At 55.9% G+C, this 19,736-nt stretch overlaps 1 protein-coding gene across 1 annotated transcript in view; it reads left to right on the plus strand.

The window, feature by feature from the left end:
- LOC104566063 (rho GTPase-activating protein 39) overlaps positions 1 to 19,736 on the plus strand; it is a 58,235-nt gene that overhangs the window by 20,473 nt on the left and 18,026 nt on the right. Inside the window, exons 2-3 of the mRNA XM_088536077.1 lie at positions 6,177 to 6,590; positions 15,558 to 16,860. Coding sequence (XP_088392203.1) covers positions 6,177 to 6,590; positions 15,558 to 16,860 — 1,717 coding nt within the window. The remainder of the gene's footprint in view (positions 1 to 6,176; positions 6,591 to 15,557; positions 16,861 to 19,736) is intronic.

Below are 19,736 nucleotides of genomic sequence, written 5' to 3' on the forward strand. Positions count from 1 at the left end.
GGCGCTGCCTGTGCTGCAGCCGACCCGGGGACGTGTTTCTGAGGGCCGCCCTTGATGCTCTCCAGTGGGCAGACTCTTCATTCCTGGTCTTTGCGGAGGGCACTGCTTATTTGGCACCTCTAACTGGGGACTCAGTGCAACGGCTCTGGCGCATCCTCAGTTACATGGCCCATGATGGGAGCTGCCTGCTCTGGGGTCCTGCAGCTCCTCTGGCTCTGCTGGGATGGCAGCAACGTGGCTCAGAGGAAGCGATGGCACCGCTGCTGCCGCATCCCTGGCGCTGCTGGTGCGTCCCTGTTGGCGCCTGCAGTGCCTGCACGCAGCACGCCAGTTAGTGAACACTCAGAAACAGGGACTTGTCAGAATCACAGCTTGGGCCTTGTGGGAATGAATGGCCATAGCTGTCATTCTTTGGTGTCTGACCTTACACCTGTCTGTGTGTGAATGCCTGTTTTCTGAAACAAGAGGTTAATTTCCCGTTTTGCGTGTTTGACCATGTTTGTTTTGTGACCGTGTTTGAGCATGCCGCGGACTCCCGTCGAGCCCATCAGTCTTCAGAATCACACCTGATAAAGAGTCACCGTTGGCAAAGAAGGACCAGCTACTGCCCCATCTCTCCACAGCGCTTGTCCAAAGAAGGACCGCTGGGGAGGAGGTGGATCCTGGCTTGCTGCAAAGATGGCTGGAAGCTACAGTCTGTGAAAGTGAAATGGGGGAGCAGGACACAAGAGGAAGGCAGAGCCGTGGCCATTCTCCTTGCAGCTCAGCAGAGGGATTTCCTGGTTGCTTGGCTTAAACTGTCCCAGCGCAGGAGTTCCCATGGCTTCCCCGCGTGTCCGCGCCCGGAGAGACCAGCGGCAGAGCGCGGCTTCCTCAGCCTTGCTGCTGTGTCCGAGCTGAGTGGTTCTTGAGAGCTGCGAGCTGGAGACGGCTCCAAGCAGAAGACGGAGGCAGCCTTGCGATGGCTAAGGCTGTGGGCACTGTGTTCCCATATGTGCCGTAGCCGGCTCTGCAACAGCAGGGTGTTACGCGCAGGCGGAGCACGCGGAGTGCTTGCTCACCGCTGCTGTGGCCTTGCCAGCGGGTCGTGTCCCCGTGTCCTTGCCAGCAGGTTGAATCCCTGTTGTCTTGCGATCGAGTTGTGTCCCCATTTTCTTCCCGGTGGGTTGAATCCCCATTGTCTTGCCAGCAAGTTGCGGCCCCGTTGTCTTGCTGGCGAGTTGTGTCTCCGTTTTCTTGCTGGTGGGTTATATCCCCGTGGCCTTGCGGGTAGATTGAATCCCCGTTGTCTTGCCGGCAGGTTGAATCCTCGTGGCCTTGCCGGCGAGTTGAATCCCCATTGTCTTCCCGGCGGGTTGGATCCACGTTGTCCTGCCAGCGGGTTGTATCTCCGACACAGAGGGTGTCCTCCCTGCCTGCCATGTGTGCTGCACCATGGCGGATCCGGCCGCGTGGACTGTGCTGCAGGGGCTGTGCTCTGCTCTTCCAGGCTCAAATGGCCTTTCAAAAGTTCTATTATTTTTATTCAGGTTTTCATTCCTGGGCTTTGCTGACTGGGGCTCTGCAGGAGTGGCAGCCGGGTGGGATCCAGCCCCAACTCTGTTTTTTGAAGGAGCAAAGTCCACAAACACAAATTAAATCTGTCATGGATGTTGGCAGGACAGAGAGCAATGACCTTAGTTTTTATCCGCTCCATTTATAAAATATCTTTCAAAATCAGAGCAGCAGCCTGTTAGGGGCCCGCTAAGCCTTCAGGTAAGTGGAATTCTATAGCTCATGAAATGCTGCTCTTCCCTTCTGCTCTCACCACGGGGCAAAGTCAAAACCACAACTTGCTCCTGCCCTGGGAGCTGCACTGAGCCCCTCTGGGGCGGGTGGGAACATGGATGGGGGACAGTGCCCTTCTGCCCGGGGACCTGTGCAGTGAGTCCCCTTGCCTTCCGAGCCCGCAGTGCCATCCATCCCCTGCCAGAGCCACGGTGGGGACACAGTGTGTCCCCGCAGCCCCATGCAGGGAGCAGCTCCCGCAGGCCCTGCACCACATCGACGTGCATGGGGCAGATGCCTTTGCACTTGGTCAGGTTGAGGCTGTTCCAGGGCAAGCAGCTGGGACTGGGGCCTATTTACAAGGGCTGCAAGCCTTGGAAAGTATTTGTGTATTTACTTAGGATACAAAGGAAATCTCTGAGAGCGCCCGGACAATGAGAGAAGTTGCACACTGGGAATGTGTTTTTGTTTTCAGAAGCAAGCGGGGATTTTTCTGAAATTCCTCCTCTCCAGCAAGCCCGAGGTTCCAGTGAGTGGGTGAGGCACTCTCATTAGTTCTGCGTGTTGGGTGAGACAGCGTTGGCCTGATGGTCCTATCCCTGTGCCAGGAGGGGACGATTGGCGACGCGAGCATGCCCGAGGAAGAGCAGCCACAAGAGCCCCAGCACAGGCTCGGTCTGCTTTGCTGACCGCGGCAAGTCCTGTGTGCAGAGACCTAGAGTCCCAAGAAAATGGAGGTATAGACGGAGAACGTCTCAGTGATCCCATGGGGAGACAACAGGAGCCAACAACAGAGCTGCCTGTTGGGAATGGGATTGAAATGCGGGAGCTGCCAATGGACACAGTCAGCAACGTCCACTTTATCTAGCGCTTGGAGCAGAGAGGGTGGGAAAAAATAGCATTCCTACCGGTGTGGGGCATGTCTTCTTTTTCTCCGTTAAGCTGAGTTTGAATTAATCTTTTTTTTTAATGCCCAAGTCGTGGCCTTATCTCTCTGAAATCCTGAGTTTATCACGTCTTCCCAGAGTTCCTGATGTTCAAAGCTTGTGTGGCAGCCCAGTGTTGGCCTAGCTCCAGGAATGTGCTCCTTGCTTTTCCTTTTCTTTCTTTACATGTGAATGAAACTCCTTGGTGTTTCAGTGTGTTCTGTGCAGATTTTCCCCCTTGTCAAACTGCGTGTCGGTAATCCTGAGACTCTGGATTTTTAAAGGGAGCAAGGAGGTCACAGACCCAAGTCATCCACTTAGGCGGCTTTGCGCGCAAAGATAGATGTAAGCTGGTTAAAGCGGAAGACTATAGTTAGCAACACATACTTGGCCGTGGCCAAGTGCCGTGAGAAGAGTTCGTTATTTCAATAGCTTGCACTTAGCGGAAATAGCTGACCTCTCCTCCCTCCCGGGGAACAGCAATGCCTGTGGAGCTGGTCGCTCTTTCAGAGCTGAGTATTGCTGGTAAAACAGATCAAAAGTGTTATGTTCTTGAGCGCGCTAAAAGGTCTGATCACTCAATGGGGTTGTTCTTCTCCAAGTAGGTGCTGCGGAGCTTCTTCCCCTTTCCCCACGGGGCCACGCGCTCGAGACGGGGTGTGTGGCGCTCGGGACATAGTGCTCGGGATGGGACGCGTTGTGCTCAGAACATGGTGCATCGCATCGCACCGTGCCTGCTTTCCTCCCGGGGTCCTTTCACGCCTGCCTCCTTCCTCCTCCTTCCCCTCTCAAGGGCAGCATGTCCTGCTCTCCACCTCTGACACTCTTTGAAATCTCATCTCTTCCAGGGATGGAGGCCATCCCCCGTCACCAGCAGTTGCCAGGTGCGCTGCCCAGAGCACATTCCTCTTTTCCGTCCGTTCTTCCCTTGCCCTCTTTTCTGTTTGAATATGTTTGCTCTTGTGAAGCTTTCTGATGCCCTCAGCGGTCCCTGTTCCGTTTGTACCCCCTCTGAGCTCCTCTAACTGTCCGTCAGACCTTCTTTTCCAGCACCTGATCCTAGCGGGGCTTTGTTGCCGCTGCCTTTTGGCATGCGCTCTTCTCCCATGTTCCCTCCAGCACTGCCATGCTGTTTCTGCTGCCCTCCTGTTCCTCCTTTCCATGTTGCCTATGAGTGCTTGCAGTGGCCTTTAAAGCAGGAGAGACTTGCCAACATGTTCCTTCTCCTGTGGCTGCAGTTTGACGGTACGATGGTTTGGAAATACCAGGATAGCAGGGGATTCCCATCCCTGGGCTGTGGTACCTGCTACGGCTGGCTCTGCATTGCACCTTACAGCGAACTGAGGAGCGGCTCCAATTTTAGCAAGAAACCAGTGTGTCCTGGTGCATGGCTTTCGGAGGCGGATCTGCTCTTGGGGCTGTCCTGGCAGAGCTCGCCCCGGCTCGGGCAGCGGTCTCACAGTCGTGCCAACGTGGCAGGAGTTATTGTGCTGTTGAGGGCAGTTCTGGCTCGCTCCCAGATGCCCGTTCTGCTGGTGCTGCCCTTGTTGGGACTGGAGGTGCGGATAGTCTGGTCTAGGAGTGGATCTGGCTGGAAACCAGCCTAGCCAGCCAAAAAATAACTTTTAGAGGCAGATCAGCTCCCAGACCAGATAAGGCCCGGGTGTTAACATAGTGGAGCAGAGGCAGCGCAGATTGATTTGGGGTTAAACAGAATTTGTACCTATCAATTTTGCACCTCCCAGGGGTGAAGGAGCAGGCTGTTTTATAGGGGAAGTGCTTAAGGCCCCTCTGAGCCCCGGCAGTGGGAGCAGACATGCTGACCCTCCGCAGAGAGCGGGGCGGGAGCCAAGCACCAGCTGGGAGCTGCTCCGGTGTCAGGCCGAGCTGAGCGCCGGGCGCGGGTGTTTCGGAGCGGCCGTCAGGGACGGGCGCCTCTCAATCTGGGCACAAGGTGGTCCCCACGCCGGAGCGGCTGCCCCACATTCCTGGGGTTCCGGGCGCATAGTGGTTCCCCCAGCAGCCACCCCGCATTCCCAGGGCTCTGGGTGCAGGGTCGTCCTCGTACCGGAGCGACCGCCCCGCATTCCCAGGGCTCCGGGCGCAGGGTGGTCCCTGTACCGGAGCGGCTGCCCCATGTTCCCGGGGCTCCGGGCGCAGAGTTGTCCTGGTACCGGAGCGGCCACCTCACGTTCTCGGGGCTCCGTGCTCCAGGCAGCACGGCCAGTGGGGAAGGGCACGCCGGGGTCTCCCTTATCCTGCCTCCCCCCATGCAGCGTCGCGGGAGGAGCAGCCGCAGCTGTGTCCCTGCATGTCCTTGAGGCGGCGGGCACGCTGGGCTCGTCCCCTCTGCCTCATGTGGCTTTTATTAATACCCCAAATAACTGGCAGCGAGCAAGGCGGAGGAGGAGGGCACAGGGCCAAGGCTGCAGGTTGTGGGGGTGCTCATAGGATTTAGCTCCATTTTCAGCTACGTGCTTGGCCAGCCCTGCTGGGGCCGCTGTCCGGCCGTCATCGACCCCGTCTCATGTTGCCCTGGAAATGGGGAACTCGGGGGGTTTTCATTCACTGCCTGTTGTCCTCTCAGGCTGTTTCCAATGTTACGAACCTTGTGGATCAGAAGCCCCTGGCCCAACGTGGCTCCTGTTCCCGAGGCAGCGTGTTGCCGGGCCTGGCAGCGAACCGGTGCCGCGCTCAGCGGCGGGTCCTGCTGAGCAGCCCAACCCTGCAGCCGGGCGGGCGCTAGCACTGACGAGGGAGCAGGTCGTGCCTGTCCTCCAGCTGCATGTTGTGCCCAAAGAGTCACGAAGGACCGTTTCTCCCTCCCTGGAACAGTGTGGCTGCCAGGGGAAGGTGGAGAGCTTGAGATGGGGAGAGGTTTGTCCAGTCACTCCCTCCAGAGTTTTGCGCAGACCCTTTTGGTGTCTAGGCTGGGTTGGGACCTGGGCTTGCGCAGACTTCTCTCGCTTTAGCAGGGCCTCGGGCGGCAGGAAGACTGGCTCTGGGGGACGGTCTGTCACTCCTTGTCCTCCTCAGTGCCTCGCAGAAGCACGGGCCGAGTCGGCGCCTGCTGCTTGTGCTGCTGCTGCTTCTGTGAGCTCTGGACCACGGAGAGCCTGGAGGGAAGGGGTCGGTGCCGCCTCGCGTGGGCCTTGGTGCAGGCGAGGAGAGCGTTCCCAGGGCCTTGTGGCTCCCCTGGCGCCGGCAGTGGGGCTGCCGGGACTGTCCAGCGAGCAGCATGGCCTGGTCGGAGGGCTGGGTGGAGCGGGAGACCTCTGCTTTGCTGGAGCTTGTCCCGAGCCAGGAACCTCTCATTGGTTGTCCCCGGGGCGTGTTAGTGTCCAACTGGCGTGGGGAAGCGCTGTGCTGGCCGCGCGCCACCGCTCGGCCGATCCCGCCTCACGCAGGGAGGCCGCGGGACGCGTGGAGGGAGCAGCGGCCCCGGCCTGCGGCCCAGACTAACACAGCTTCATTCGCCCGCAGCTCGGACTGGGTGGAGATCCTGGAGCCGCGCTCACGGGAGCGCATGTATGTCAACCTGGCGACAGGCGAGTGCGGCTGGGACCCCCCGCCCAACCTCAAGGTGCGCCAGTCAGACCAGCAGCAGTGGTGGGAGCTCTTCGACCAGAACAACAACCGTTTCTACTACTACAATGCCCTCACGCGGCAGACGGTGTGGCACCGGCCGCAGGGCTGCGACATCGTGCCCCTGGCTCAGCTCCAGGCCATGAAACGCGGCTCCCAGCCTGGCGGCCAGGGCCAGCAGCCCCGGGGCAGCAGCAGCAGTGACGGCAGGAGCAGTGACGGCAGGAGCAGCCCCATCCACGCGGCCCCGCCGCAGGAGGCGGATAAGGGCCAAGGGGGCTGCACGGAGGAGAAAATGCCGGACACGGGCAGGTAGGGAAGGCCTCACTCATTCCGGTTTTAGTGGCTGTCTGGCGGCATGGGCTCCCTGCTCGCCTTCTGTCACTGCAGCGGGGCGGGATGTGGGGCTGGAGGGGCCAGAGCACAGCTACTTGCTCACATCAACGGTTCAGTGAAAGAACAATAACTGGATGCTATTTTGTTTGGCCAAGAGCTTTTCTTATGCTCAAACCAGTCTAACAACAATTGAGCTTTTCTCGTGTTGAAACTTTGGCAGGTTTAAGTCAAAATAACTCCACCAAGGCATCCCCTCCCTGACCTCAGCCACACAGACGCACACGTCTCCGTGCAGGGCCCGCGCGGCCACAGCCGTGCTGCCTTGTCCGGGCGCTGTCCCGCACTAGCCGCCAGCACCTTGTGTGCTCCCACTCTGCAGGGTGAATGGAGTGCGAGCCAAGGAGACGGGATTCACTGAGGGCTGGGGCAGAGCCTGGGTCAAAGCCAGCTCTGCTGGCGCCCATGTTGATGCCAGAGCTTTGCTGGTGCCCACGGTGTTGCCAGCACATCCCACTCCACCGGCAGCGGCCCTGAGTGCAATTCCTGCCCTAATGGGGAAAATGCCCTAAGCTGAGCCCTCATAGCTCCAGCTGCCCCGTTCCCTCCAGGCCCAACCACAAATGGGCCCTTCCGCAGGATGCTGGCTTTGCCTCAGACTCCCCAGTGGCCTCTGCGAAACGCCTGGCAGGCTGTGGGAGCTGGAGCAGCGTCTGGCGGCCACGCTGCAGTGTTGTTGGCAGAGTCTCTGGGGCATCTCATGGTGCGCATTGATAAACTGCACGTTTCCAAAGGAGTCCAAGAGCCTTGAACAGGGCATGAAATATCCCGAGCCCTGCAGGATCTGCGTTAGTTGTGATCCTGGCTCTCCAAAAGGGAACATGGCCTCCGGGAAGTGGCTATGTCTGTCCCTGCACCCTCGCCCTGCAGAGGGGCACTTCCTGCCACCCCTGACACATCCAACATTCCCTGTCTCTACAGGGGGGATCAGGCCCTCCTGTGTAGGAGGAAGAGGAGTGATGCAGCGTGGGGCAGGGGCTGCTTTACTTTTCTTTATCAATCAGGCCTGCTGCCTCTGCACAGTGTTGTGGCCATCTCCATCAGTCCTACCATGAGTGAGGGAGATCAGAGGGAATCCTCTTCTTGAAGCCTAAGCACTTAGGTACACTTCCAGTCTGAAGCAAGCTCTGCTGAGGGACAAGTACTGGGAAAGGTGCAAGTGGCCGCTCACCTGGGAGCTCACGGGCCCCCGGGCCTGTGTTGCCATCCCTGATGCCCACGACAGTCATGTGGAAGCATTTGCCTGCAGAAGTTGCCTCCTCGCAAGCAGGTCCAAGGTTGTATGGTCAAATAACAGCAAAAGCCACCGAATTTGCCAGCTGTGTTGTCTGCGTTTTTCTCCAAAGACAAACATAAGCACGTCCTCTTTCTTCCCTAAGCAGGGATACAGTTGTGTAAACAGAAGGCAAATATGTTAAGGGCTGTTGGTAGCATTTGACATCTTTATAGGTACCCGCACTCAAGACAGTTTGGCTTTTGTCTCAAACAGCAATGCAAAAGATTTGTTTTTCTTCTGCTTCTGTCTGTCATCTTGCAGTAGATGGAAGACCAGAAGAGACCAGCACAATCCCCAAGAGGGGCCTCCTGCAAGCGCATGCCGCGGAGAGCCGGGAGAGGGATTTAGTCCTTCTCTCAGTAGTACTTGTGGCTGTTTTTCCTCTGAACAAGCTTTTTCTTCTCCCCAGTCTCCCTCTCTCATGCCTCTGTCAGCGCTGTGGGAGCCGCTGTGCTCACTGGTGCTCACAAAGGCCCTGCTTCTCCGAAGCAGGCGCCAGCCCTGCTCGTGAGGAAGGGCTGATGCTCTGCTGCCCAAGCAGTGTCCTCATCAGCCCACGGCTCTTCCTGGCTCTGTTCAGGCTGACACTCGACTTTCGGCCGTTCCAGCCCCCTTCCAAACTTGGAACCCCAGCAGGGAGATAGACAGACTCCCCTTGTGAAATGGGGGCCCAATTACCCTTTTGCATGCTGCTGTTAGTGTAAGAAAATGATTATGTATGCTAAGAAAAAAGGTGCTGCAGTAGAAACAGCTGCTCCTGAACAAGTGAATTAGGAGGGAGATCCCTTCTGATAGCGGGAAGGAGCTGAGGAACCCAGTTTGAGAGCAGAGGGAAAGTATCTGAATTGTTGCCTCCCTTTTCGCTCCACTGTTACGAGCTGTCTCCTTCATCCAAGCTCTGGAAATGCTGGTTGTGTTCCCTTGGGAAGCATGAGACTCGCCTGGGGCTTCAAGCAGCCCGTGTCGTCCTGAGAGTCCTTCGGAGTCCCTCATGAGCCCCCTTCTCCAAGAGCCCCTCTCTGGTGGCCGAGGTAGGTGGGCAGGGGCCGGCGCCTGGTGCTGGGCACGGCGGGTGAGGAGCCCTGGCAAGGGCAAGTGCTGAGCAGGAAGCTCCCGGCAGGGCTGGAGTGGAGCCCCAACGCGCATCTGCCCTCGCGAGCATGGCCAGGCCAGCTCTGCAGGAGCTCCTGGCACGGACATGTCCCTCCGCACGAAGGAGGACTGGGAGCTGCTCTGCTGCTGCCGGCCTCTCTAGTCCCTGCCTGGTGGCTTTGCCATGGGCTTCGGATCCAGCACTGTGGAGGGTCCTTGGGGCCCCAGCCCTCAGAGAGCCCTGGGTTTGGGTTTATGCCCTTCACTGTCCAGGGGGCAGAGCGGTCTCTGGCGTTCGCAGACTTGCTCCCCTCGCAGGCGAGAGATTTTCCTCGAGTCTGTGTGGTTCTCTGGGCGACAGAAGACATGTCTGAGAGGGGTTTCTGAGATCCCCTTTGCAATAATAATTAATCTCAAAATGTTCTAGGTAGAAAAGCATTGTCCCCAGGGACGTGACATTCCCCCACAACAGGAGAGGGTTACAGAGGTGTCTGTTTTACATGGACAGCAGATAACACTATGCTGTCTGCCACCTGCTAACCCACCTTCCTCACTGCTCAGGCCTGAACGCTTCAGCATCCTGCACTAGGATGGAAAAAGGTCTTTTGCAGCAGCGAAGGGCACGCCTTGGTCTTCCCACGCCGGGAAGGGGTGCTGAAAGGCCACATGGAGGGTCTGCACGACACAGGGCTGAATTCAGTCCTTGAAGGTCCTCGCCATTAGGGCACCTGCCTGCTTCTGTGGGAGCCCAGCTCACCTCTCTTGTGGTAACGCTGTCGTTAAGTTCTCCGGAATGGGACAAGAAACCTTGCCAGGGTTTCTAGCACAGACTCTTTTCCTCTTGCACTGAAGCCCCCAGCAGGACGTGCCAGTGCATGCACGGCAGCAGGTGCCTTTGGCGCTGGTCTCGAGGCTGCGCACACCTCCACTGGGGTGCATTGCCCAGGGCCGTCTCTGTCACCACGGCCAGTGTGGCCACAAGAGGCGGCAGCAGCATTCCCACTTCCGTACAAACATCCCTGTTTGTCTCCATTAAAACACCAGGGAAGTGACTGCTGGAAAGGGCAGAGCTGAAGCGCGGTGCCTCCTTTTCCAGGCTTCTAGGAGGGAAGAGCAAACAATGGAGAGTTCAGGAGCAGGGTAACGAGAGCCTGTTGAGCGCTGCCAGATCTGCTGGGACTGCTGGGCTTGGGTGCGGGCTGGGAAAGCCAGCGCTGGGCCGCAGTGTTTATGTTGGAGCTACTTGAAAGCATTCCTAGAAGGAACTATCCCAAGGGATTGTCGAGCCTCTGCGGCTGGCAGGTCAGGAGTGCAGCTGGGAGGCTGCTGTAGGCTGGCTGTCCACTGCTGCCTTTGTGTTCTCTCAGGCCTTGCACAGTTCAGAAGGAAAAGACTGAATCTTTCTCCATGCTGGAAGTCGGGGAGTCTCTGTTCTCCTCGACTTGGTCTTTTCGGCATCTTGGAATGGCCTGGAGGGGAAACTGTATCTCGGCGTAGTAGCAAGGTGACATTCATTGCTGTGGCAATGTCCTTTCAGGAAAGCTTCGTCCTTTGTGCAGTGGTGCCTCTCAGCACGGCGCTGAGGGAGCAGCCGAGGAAGCACATTGTATCCGAGACCAGATTCTGACCTGCTTAGATGCAGTGCTCATCTGGGGCGTTCGCTTCTCCATCACATTCGCCTATAAAACTGCTGCTCAAGTGGGATGGGGCTGGCTGCCGTGTGGCTGACACCTCTGCTCCCTCTGCCCTTGGTGCAGGAGCAGCCCGGCTGCCGGCCGCATCCCCATGGATCCCCCAAAGGCTGCCAGGCTGGGGGGTGCTGGGCTCGGCCTTGCTGCAGCAGCCTCTGCTCCAAGACCAGTTCCTGCCCTACGTGATCTTGGGGGCCTCCAGCCCAGCCCCAGTCTGATGAGCGTTAGCTCGAAGCGCAAGGTCGCCTCATCAGGCTCATCAGGCAGATCTGCTTGCGTTTGTTCTGTATCTAGAGGCCTGGAGTGCTCCTGGGAAAGTGTCCTGGAAGCCTGATGCACTTTAAAGCTGGGAGCTTGGCCTGTCCTGCCGGCAGGTAGTAATCGACAGTATTCGGCAAACGGGTTGTTGCTTTTCTGCCCTTGCTTTTCTTTGCCCTTCTAATTTCTCTTTATCAGGCAAGAACAGCACAGCTTGGCAGGGGCTGTGCTGGGCCTTCTCCAAACCATCTTCTAGTCCTGCAGATAGGACTCGTGACCTCTTCAGTCAGTACAGCCCCTTTTACTTTCAACATGATTAATTGCTCAGCTATGTACAGAGGGATCACCGCATCCAGGGCAATTAGGTTTCGTACACAAGTTCTTCCTTCCATTATGGGAAATGCCTCCCCCCAAGCAGGTCTCCAACTCGCCCCAGTGTGTCGCACTCTGGTTCTCAGGACCACGGACACGGCAGCAGCGGTGCCCAAGCCTGGAGTCCTTCCCTGCCTCCACATGTGGGTTGATGCTTCCGTGGTGCCATGCAGGAAATTTGCCCTTCAGTCAGGAGGAGAGATGGCCGGCTGAGATAGAGGCGGCGCTGCCGGTGCCTCTGGCAGCGCCGTCTGCCTGGTTGTGGGCTGCTGAGTGCCAGAGGCCTCCCATGGACAGGTTTGTTGCTACGATGGCAACAGGAGGACTTGTCTTGTCAGTCCATTTGCTGCAACGGCTGGTCTAGCCATCCCTGGCACGGGCACAGGCTGTGCACAAGGCAGCGCACGGGCCCAGCTCGGCTGCGATGCGAGGGAGCTCCATGCCTGCCCCGCCGGGCAGCCCTCCCCGCGGCGCTGCCGATCCTCAGCGGAGCTCCTGCCTTCCCTGCCCGTCAAGCAGCTCCCGCAGGGTTGGGATCCCTGGCACGGCTGCAGCGCCCAAGCCCCGCTCCTGGGCGGGGAGCAGCAGGATGGCTTCTTCGGGCTCTGCCTAAGTGACTTTGTACAGCAAGAGCCCTCACACTTTGGGGTATCCCTCACAGAGCGGCTACCATCATGTCTCAGGTCGGAAGTGCAGGACCCCCATTTTTCCTAATCAAGTTCCTCATTGATGATCCGTGAGTGCTTTGGGCTGACTTCCGGGCTTTGCGCTTGTTTAGCAGGCTGGTAGAGGGAGAGTTTGTCACAATCAGAGTCCCCAGAGACCCTTAAAATCTAAACATCCTGCTTGTCCTGCGGCGTGCTTGTCCTCAGAGCAGGAGCCGAGCCCGGAGGTCAGGCTGCTCCTGCCGCGCATGGATGATTCTTCTCCGGGACTCCGATACCTGGGCAGGAGCAGACGAGGACGTGCCTGGCACAGCTGCTGGACGTGGCTCGGACGTGGGAAGCAGGGAGGCAGCGAGGGGCTCGTGTCTCCTCACCCGAGAGGAGCTACTCAGAGCTACATTAAGGAGGTGACAGAGCCCAGGCTTGTACTGCAGCCGAGTAACATTGCCAAGGTCTGTCCTACAACCACTCCAAAGGGAAGGAATGGAGAGTCTCGAGGAAGGTGGAAAACTACCATTAGCAGAACAGTTCTAGCTGGTTGGTTTTCATTTTGATTGAATGGGCTTAGCCTGAGTAACCTGTACCAGGAGGGAGGAGCGGAAAGCTGCTCCCGCCTGCTGGCTGCAGAGAGAGGAATCCAGCAGATCTTCGAAACACTCTCCTGAGGAACGAGCCCGCTGCCAAGCACGCCGCCGTGAAGGTAAAACCAGAGCAATGCTTCCAAATCTCTGAATCTCTTCCTGTAATCGAAGCTGGGGTGCTGATTATCCCGAGCGCTTTGGCTGAGCTCAAGCTGCAGAGTGACTGCCGAGTGTGCCGCACGCCGCGGAGCGTGGCACTGGTGGAGCCTGACGATGCCGCACAGAGCCGCGCGTGGGCGAGGCGGGTGGCACCGTGCCTGGTGCACGCGGCTGCACAGCCCAAGCAGCCTCTGCTGAAGCGGGTGCTTGGTGGCCTGCGGGAGCGCCCAAAGAACTAGAGGTGAGCTCAGAGAGAAGAGATCATCTCAGCCCGTTCCCACGCTGTGTGGGATCCAGCAGCTGCTCTGAGAGCAAATACTGGGGTTAGTTTCCAGTTGCAGCAGATGGGCTCTCTCCAGGCATGGGGTTGTGTCTACAGCTCAGGCTGAAGACCCGCAACCCTGGGACACTTCTTCGCCCCGTGACCCTGGAAGGATGACCAGAACCCAAGAGCTGGTTACTACTGGTGCTGATATGGGTGCTGCTTTTGGCTGGCAGAGGACAGAGGCAGTCTGCTCAGAGCTGTCACCATGTTAATCACCTTCCATTTGTCTGGTGAACCTCTCGGCATCACAGACTCATCCTTTGCCTCTGGCAGTTGAGTTAGAATCACTGCTGCGTGATGCTTCCATGATTGCCCTGGCAGACATGTAGGTAGCCAGGCTGCCACGGCTGCCTTCTCAGCCAAGGAGCAATTCTGTCCTGCTTATCCTTAATAGGTTTCTTTGCAAATCTCACTTCAACTGCAAACTAGCTGCTTATATAGCTAAGCAGAAGAGGTAGGTGGGTGTGTGGGTTGGTGTTGAAAATGCGCATTTCAAAGCTTCCCAAAGGCTGCTGCTCTGGTTCGTCCTGTTAGTTCAGGAGTTCTTCTAGGAACAACTGGGTTGTCAGTAGTGCCTGCTCTTAGGATCGGGCTCCGGCTTGCACAGGACGGCTCCTTGCAGCCCAGGGAGGGACGCACGGTGGCAGCGGGGCTGCGCGCAGCCACCGCCAGCCTTTCCCGGCCCGTGTCCCGGCCTGGCCCCGCTCGCGTGCAGCAGCCGAGGCCGCCCGGCGCCACCCATGGCAGGGCACGGCACAGAGCGCTGCTGTCCGAGGGGCCCAAGAGCCGCGTGGAGGCTGCGCAGGAGAGGGGTGGCTGGGGCAGAGCTCTGAGGCGCGGGGCAGCGGGGAGGCCGGGCACCGCGGCCCAGCCCTGCCAGCACAGGCGCCGCTCACTGGGCGCCCCGAGGGCCCCGGGGCCTTTGGACCCTGGCAGGCAGCCGACGGCTGCGCCCTGAGCAGCGGCATCGGCCTCACCCTCACCTCCTGCTGCGGGACCTGCCGGAGACACAGGCTTTACTGCGGCGCAGTCCAGCGGGAGCGAACGCTCCGCCAAAACTGTGGTAAATCGCGGATGGATGGGGCTGGGTGAAGCTTTCCTCTGGGAACAGGGGAGCAGTGAAGTGGGAGTCCCGAGGGAAGGAGTGTAGGGAGTGGGGCACGAGCGGATGTGAGTGCTGGGGCAGAGCCCAGGGCTGGTGGAGCGCCCTGGGCACCAGGGCCGAGGAGGCAGTGGAGGGGAGGTGGGGCAGGAGCCGGCAGCGGTGTGAGGCGGTTGCACTGCTCCTGCCTGGGGACAGACGTGTACTGTTGGGGGCAGATTCTGAGCAGGACGCGCTCACATGGCACCCGGAGAGGCTGGGCGCAGCAGGGAAGGAGCGGGCTGGGGCTTGGCAGAGCAAAGCAGTGGAAGCTGTTGGGAGCGAGCGGAAAAGGGCTGGGCTGTCCTGCTAAGCCTGAGGCACCTCATGGCGTCGGGGGATGAAGACGCGCATCCCTGAGGGGCAGAGAGGCAGCCCTGCACGTGTGGTGGAGATGGTTGTGTTTGACAGTGTAGGGGACGCAGAGAAGGAGGTCAGTAGAGCGGGATGAAGGTAGCAGACCTCCAAAACCTGAAATCTCAGGCTGATCTAAGAGCCTTTCCCTTCCCTGTTCCTCTGAGCTCATAAATACAGGAGGACTGCAGCTCCTGTGTGAGAGCAACTTGGGAGCACGCTGCAAAATGCCCCTTTGGGCCTGAGGTGTTGTAGTGAGAATATTGGGTTGTGGCTGCCAATATGTATCATCATGATGTAGAGGAAACTCCTAGGAGAGGATTTCAAAGCCAGATCCAGTAAGTTTGGTCAAGGGAATTGGGTCTGACAGTGCCCGGATTGGGCTGGGAGACAGCTCTGTGCAGAGGCCAGCATGGATGGGAGCGTGACGCACACCTTAGAGCTGAGCACAGCGACCCTGCAATGCCTCCCATGGACTTCACAGGTTTTGCTGGAAGGTAAACATGCATCTGGAAAGCTAGTTAAAAATACAATGCTCTGGAAGGGTTGTTATCATAATTAGATGGTCTGAAGGTAGACACTTTATTTTTTAACTTACTGTTCAAATGGTTCAGAAGTTCTTACTGTTCTTCCACCAGTTTTTCTGGGTGCTGTGCTAGCTCAAGACTCATGGCAAGAATAAGTTGTTTTGTAGCTTACTGTTGAAGATACCAAACAGGTTATAGTGGCATAAGCTTGTTTCATTTCATTTTGCTGTGCATGAGCCAGAAATTTTCCTTATATTTAACAACAATATGTTTTTGTTTCTGGTTGGAGGATATAACGGGTTGGGGGATCTCCAAGCACTTTTAGACTGACAGTCCAATGTCCTCTCGTAAGCAGAGACTATTTCACTTGCTTCCTACAGTTCTGAATGTTGTTCTTGTTCTCTAACTTTCTTAAATAATTTCTTGTATTTTTGTCTTTCTTTAGGGAGACACCTACCCACTGGCAGCCTCTGCCTGGCACAAAAGCAGCCATGTTGGTCAAGGTGAACAGTTTAAGGCAGGTGCAGAGTTCTTCAAGCTGCTCGCTTCAGCTGCAGAGCGCTCCAGAAGCCAACAGCCAAAAATCTCTTCCCAAACCAGCCATATATGGTCAGCCTCAGTCGCCGAGCCCTGGTGCCACAAAGCAAGCGCCTGTAGGAGAAGCAAAACAATCGATGCAGATCAAAAAGACAGAGAATGGTGGGTTCTGCTTAGTGCTGATGAATGGTCCAGCTTCTCAGACACCTCCAAGGAGCCAGACAGGAACTCCCCAGCCTGCATCCCCCAAATATGCTTGTCCTGCACCTATATATGATGAGCCATCTTTAGAGTCTCCAATTTATGACGAGCCTCCAGTGGATATGGACACTGAAAGTGCCAACATGACCAGGATGTCTCCACCAGTGTCACCAAGCAACAGCTTAAAAAAGCAGCTCCAGCCAGCCAAATTATTACAGCATCCAAGTATGCAACAGCAGCAAGCTGCAAAGAAACATGCAAGAAATCCTTCTTCCACTGAATATAGCCCAGCTGGCAGAGAGTACATAAAACACATGATCAATGTTGACCAATCTTCGAAATTTCCTCAATCTGCTGCCACAACTGCCGAGGCTTCCGTCAAACTGCCTGGTCAGCTCACTTCAAAGGACAGCTTCAAGCAGTCTTGGAGGATCTTGGAAGCCAATGTCCTCAAGAACATGGAGGCCCACCATAGCAGGCAGAACAGTCTGCAAGCTCAAGAGTACCCAGCTGCTATAAGCCATCAGGATTCTGGTTATTCGACTGGCCCTTCTCCAAGCTTGAGAAAAAGGAAAGGAAGGAGGCAAGGGACAGGTCAAGGAAGACCTGGTTCTGTGGGCAGCAGCAGTGAGCTCACAGCTTTGAATGACAAGCTGATCGCTGAGATGCGTGCCGTGGTGGGCAGGTCAGCAGCTTGCAGAGGAAGCAAAGCCAGCCTTGATACTGAGACTCTGGAGAGCGGCATCCCAACAGAGAGCAGCAAAGTCCGATTTCAGTCTGACCACTTGAAAAAATGCATCAGCCGGAGCTCAAGGGACGATGTCTCCGCTAGCAACAGGTCTCTGTATAGACAGGGCCTGGAGAGCAGGGGTAGCTTTCCCAGTGACATGGCTACTCCGCAGGACACAATGAGGCAGAAGAGGACTTTTGAGAAAATCGATTCTTTAGAAAAGAACGTGACCAGCCAGATGAGTTTGGCTTCATCGGATGCTACACGTCACTCCTCTCAGGTACCTCCTGATCTCTGCTGTTTAAATCACACACGTTTGCTAGACTGTTGTAGTGCTAAGCCGAAGACCTGGTCAGACTTGGAAGGGTTTAGGCTGCGGAGTGCACGCAGGACACGTGTGCCCCTGCAGAGCAGTAAACTGGTTACAAAATTCTACAGCTTTTTAGGTGGAGTGCCCATTTTGGACCAGTGGCCTGGGTGGCATGAGAGAGGGAGGCTCGTGGAAGGGTTTGAGTACCTGCCTGGCAAACTCTCAGCTCTGTGAAGGGTAGTTTAGCAGTGCTGTGTTATTTGTAATGGAGCAAAGAGGCTCTGTTCTGCTTAAGCATTGGACACAGAGCAAAGTACCATTTCTCTAAGGGCTTAAAGGCTGGTCAGAGGACGTGAAAACTCAGAAGAAGCCAGGTGGTCAGATCAGAGGTTCTTGCTGCGCATCTCTCTGCAGCATCACACAGGTCTTCTCCTAGTGTGCTGCAGCGCAAGGACCAAGCCCAGACTTGCAGCTGAGATTAATTTTTTTCAATAACTTTTGGGGAAGTTTTCTCCTGCAGATAGGCCTAGCTGCTTTTTGGAGCTTCCATGCATTTTTGCCCCTGCAACACCCCATTGCAGTGAGTTCCTCGCATTAGTTGCGGTGTGAAAAGGCATTTCAGTGGTCATTGCAGACACATTGCAGATGCCTCTTCTGGTGGTGCCCTCAGCTCTCTGGGGGCAAGAGCCTAGCGAGTGCTTCCTGTTGCCCTCTGGGCAACTGGGCTCCGCGAGGACTCGTGTGGCGCTCGCTGCGACTTGCCCCACGGGCCGGCAGGCTCCTCTGGTCCTTCCTGCGCAGAAGAGACTCTGCAGCTCCGGTCACCTTGGTAGCCCTTGCCCTTGCATGTCCTTTTGAGCTGGGTGACCACATCTGCACGTGATAGATGCAGACACTGGGTTTTATATGGCAACGTGACAGCGTTGTCTGTTTTTCTCTCTCTTCCTTTCCTAAAAGTTCCCTATGTTCTGCTTGTCCTTTTAACCATAGAATTGAATTGAAATATTTGAAAAACTTTTGAAAAAGATGCTGGAGTCGCTATCATGTTGGAAAGAGAGTTCCCATCATCATGCGTGTGCAACTGGAGTAATTTTTCTCAACCATGCAGCACTTGTGCAGAAGTTAGTTTGCTGTCTTTCCTCTTATTTGGATTTGCAAGGCCCTTCTGCTTCACAGTCTTAGTTTCAGTTTTATTTTAGATGTACTTTAGTATTTTAGTTATGTTATTCTACTCTGTGCTCTCTTATCTAGTTATTTCACTCTTGTTCTGAACAACCCCAGTTTTTCTTTCAGGCAAGTCAGCTGATACCAACTCTCCATTGTGAAAAACAACTATTTTTTACCCCTTTCTTTATCTTGTGTCCTGTTTATTAGTCCCTAAGGGAATCATCTCTTACTGCGTGACTCTCCAGATTCTTTTAAGGGCCTTTCGTGAAGAAACTCAGCAAACCTCATTGATCACATCCAGTTGCTTCTGCAGACTTGCGAGGTTCAACTCTTCTCTAAACGCCAGGCCGACGCTCCTTCACTGTGTTTTTGTGCTCTGTTCTTTGCTAACATTTCTCTTAAGGAGTTCAGCCTTACTGCTTGATATAGCCTCTGTTTCTCCTGAAACTTTTTTTAACCTGTGATGTCACATTTTCCCTATTTTCCATTTTTCTGGCTCAGGGCCAGCTCAAGTCTACACAACTCGCACGTTACTGCACGTTCAGCAGTTTATTGTGCAGTCGCCCTTGGCTTCTTGGAGAATACTGTCCAGGCTGCAGGTTTTGCTGCACTTCATTGCTCTGACAGAGTAAAGCTGAGACTTGATATCTTGATTATGCACAAGAGATGGTGCACAGGAGTTGGGGAAAGACCAGGAATAGCCTTGTCAGTGAAGAAAAATAATCTATGTGTAGGACAATGAAGGAAAACAAAGTGAAGGCTGTAAGGAGACAGATGATGTGGCAACGAGTCAGTAAATAAACTTCCATTTGCAGAAATGCTCCGAGAACTGAGCTGCCGGGTCTGCAGGGGTGGAGGTTGCAGAGATGCTGTGCAAGGGAATTGGGCAAAATTGCTGCCCAGCCTGGAAATAGCAGCATGTGGATTGAGTCACAGGCTGTGTCCCCTGCTGGGCCCGCGCGACGGAGGTGAAAATCGGCAGAGAGGAAATTCATTTTCTCAGAAGGGCAGGCGGAAGCTTTAGGACAGGCTGAGCAGAGGTGGATGTGTGTCATCAGCACAAGCATAACAGCTGAGTAGTTGTGTGAATGAGATGTCAGAGAGAAATTTCAGAGAGGGAAGAGGAAGGAACCAAGAGCCTGTGGAAGCTCTGGAGTGAGATAAGGAGGTGGATCCTCAGAAATACCATACTGCAGGAGCAGTCAGAGAGCAGGAGGAAAACCAGCCAGGCACGAAAGGTGGTCGGAGTAGAATGAGGATAGAGTGGGAAGAGAGGAACTGCTGAACATGATTTTTAGGCAGCAAACTGAGTGAATTCAGAGATGGTGAGCAGACAGAGTAACTTAAAGGATTTAAAAAAAAAAAAAAAAAGAGGAGAAGAAAAGCAGGAGACACGATTGTGCCGCAGGCTGGCAGTTAAGTGGCGGAATACGGTGTGTGCTGATCCCATCACCCGCGTGCAGATACATGTTGCGTGTGAGATAGGTAAGGGCCGGACCACACAAGCCTCCGTCATGAGTTCAGCAGTTCCTCTTTGTGAAGGAGGAAAACAGTAACTTGCTCCAAGTGTTCAAGAACTAACATATTTTGAGCTTGACTGTTGCCCAGGACTGGAGTATAGAATGGCAGGCAGTTTAAGGGCTTCCTGCAAAGAAAGGATAATGCGTGTTTTTCTTTAA

The sequence above is a fragment of the Tinamus guttatus genome, unplaced genomic scaffold (genome assembly GCF_059628265.1).
Source record: "Tinamus guttatus ecotype Peru unplaced genomic scaffold, ASM5962826v1 Tinamus_guttatus_pri_ptg000650l, whole genome shotgun sequence".
NCBI lineage: Eukaryota > Metazoa > Chordata > Aves > Tinamiformes > Tinamidae > Tinamus > Tinamus guttatus.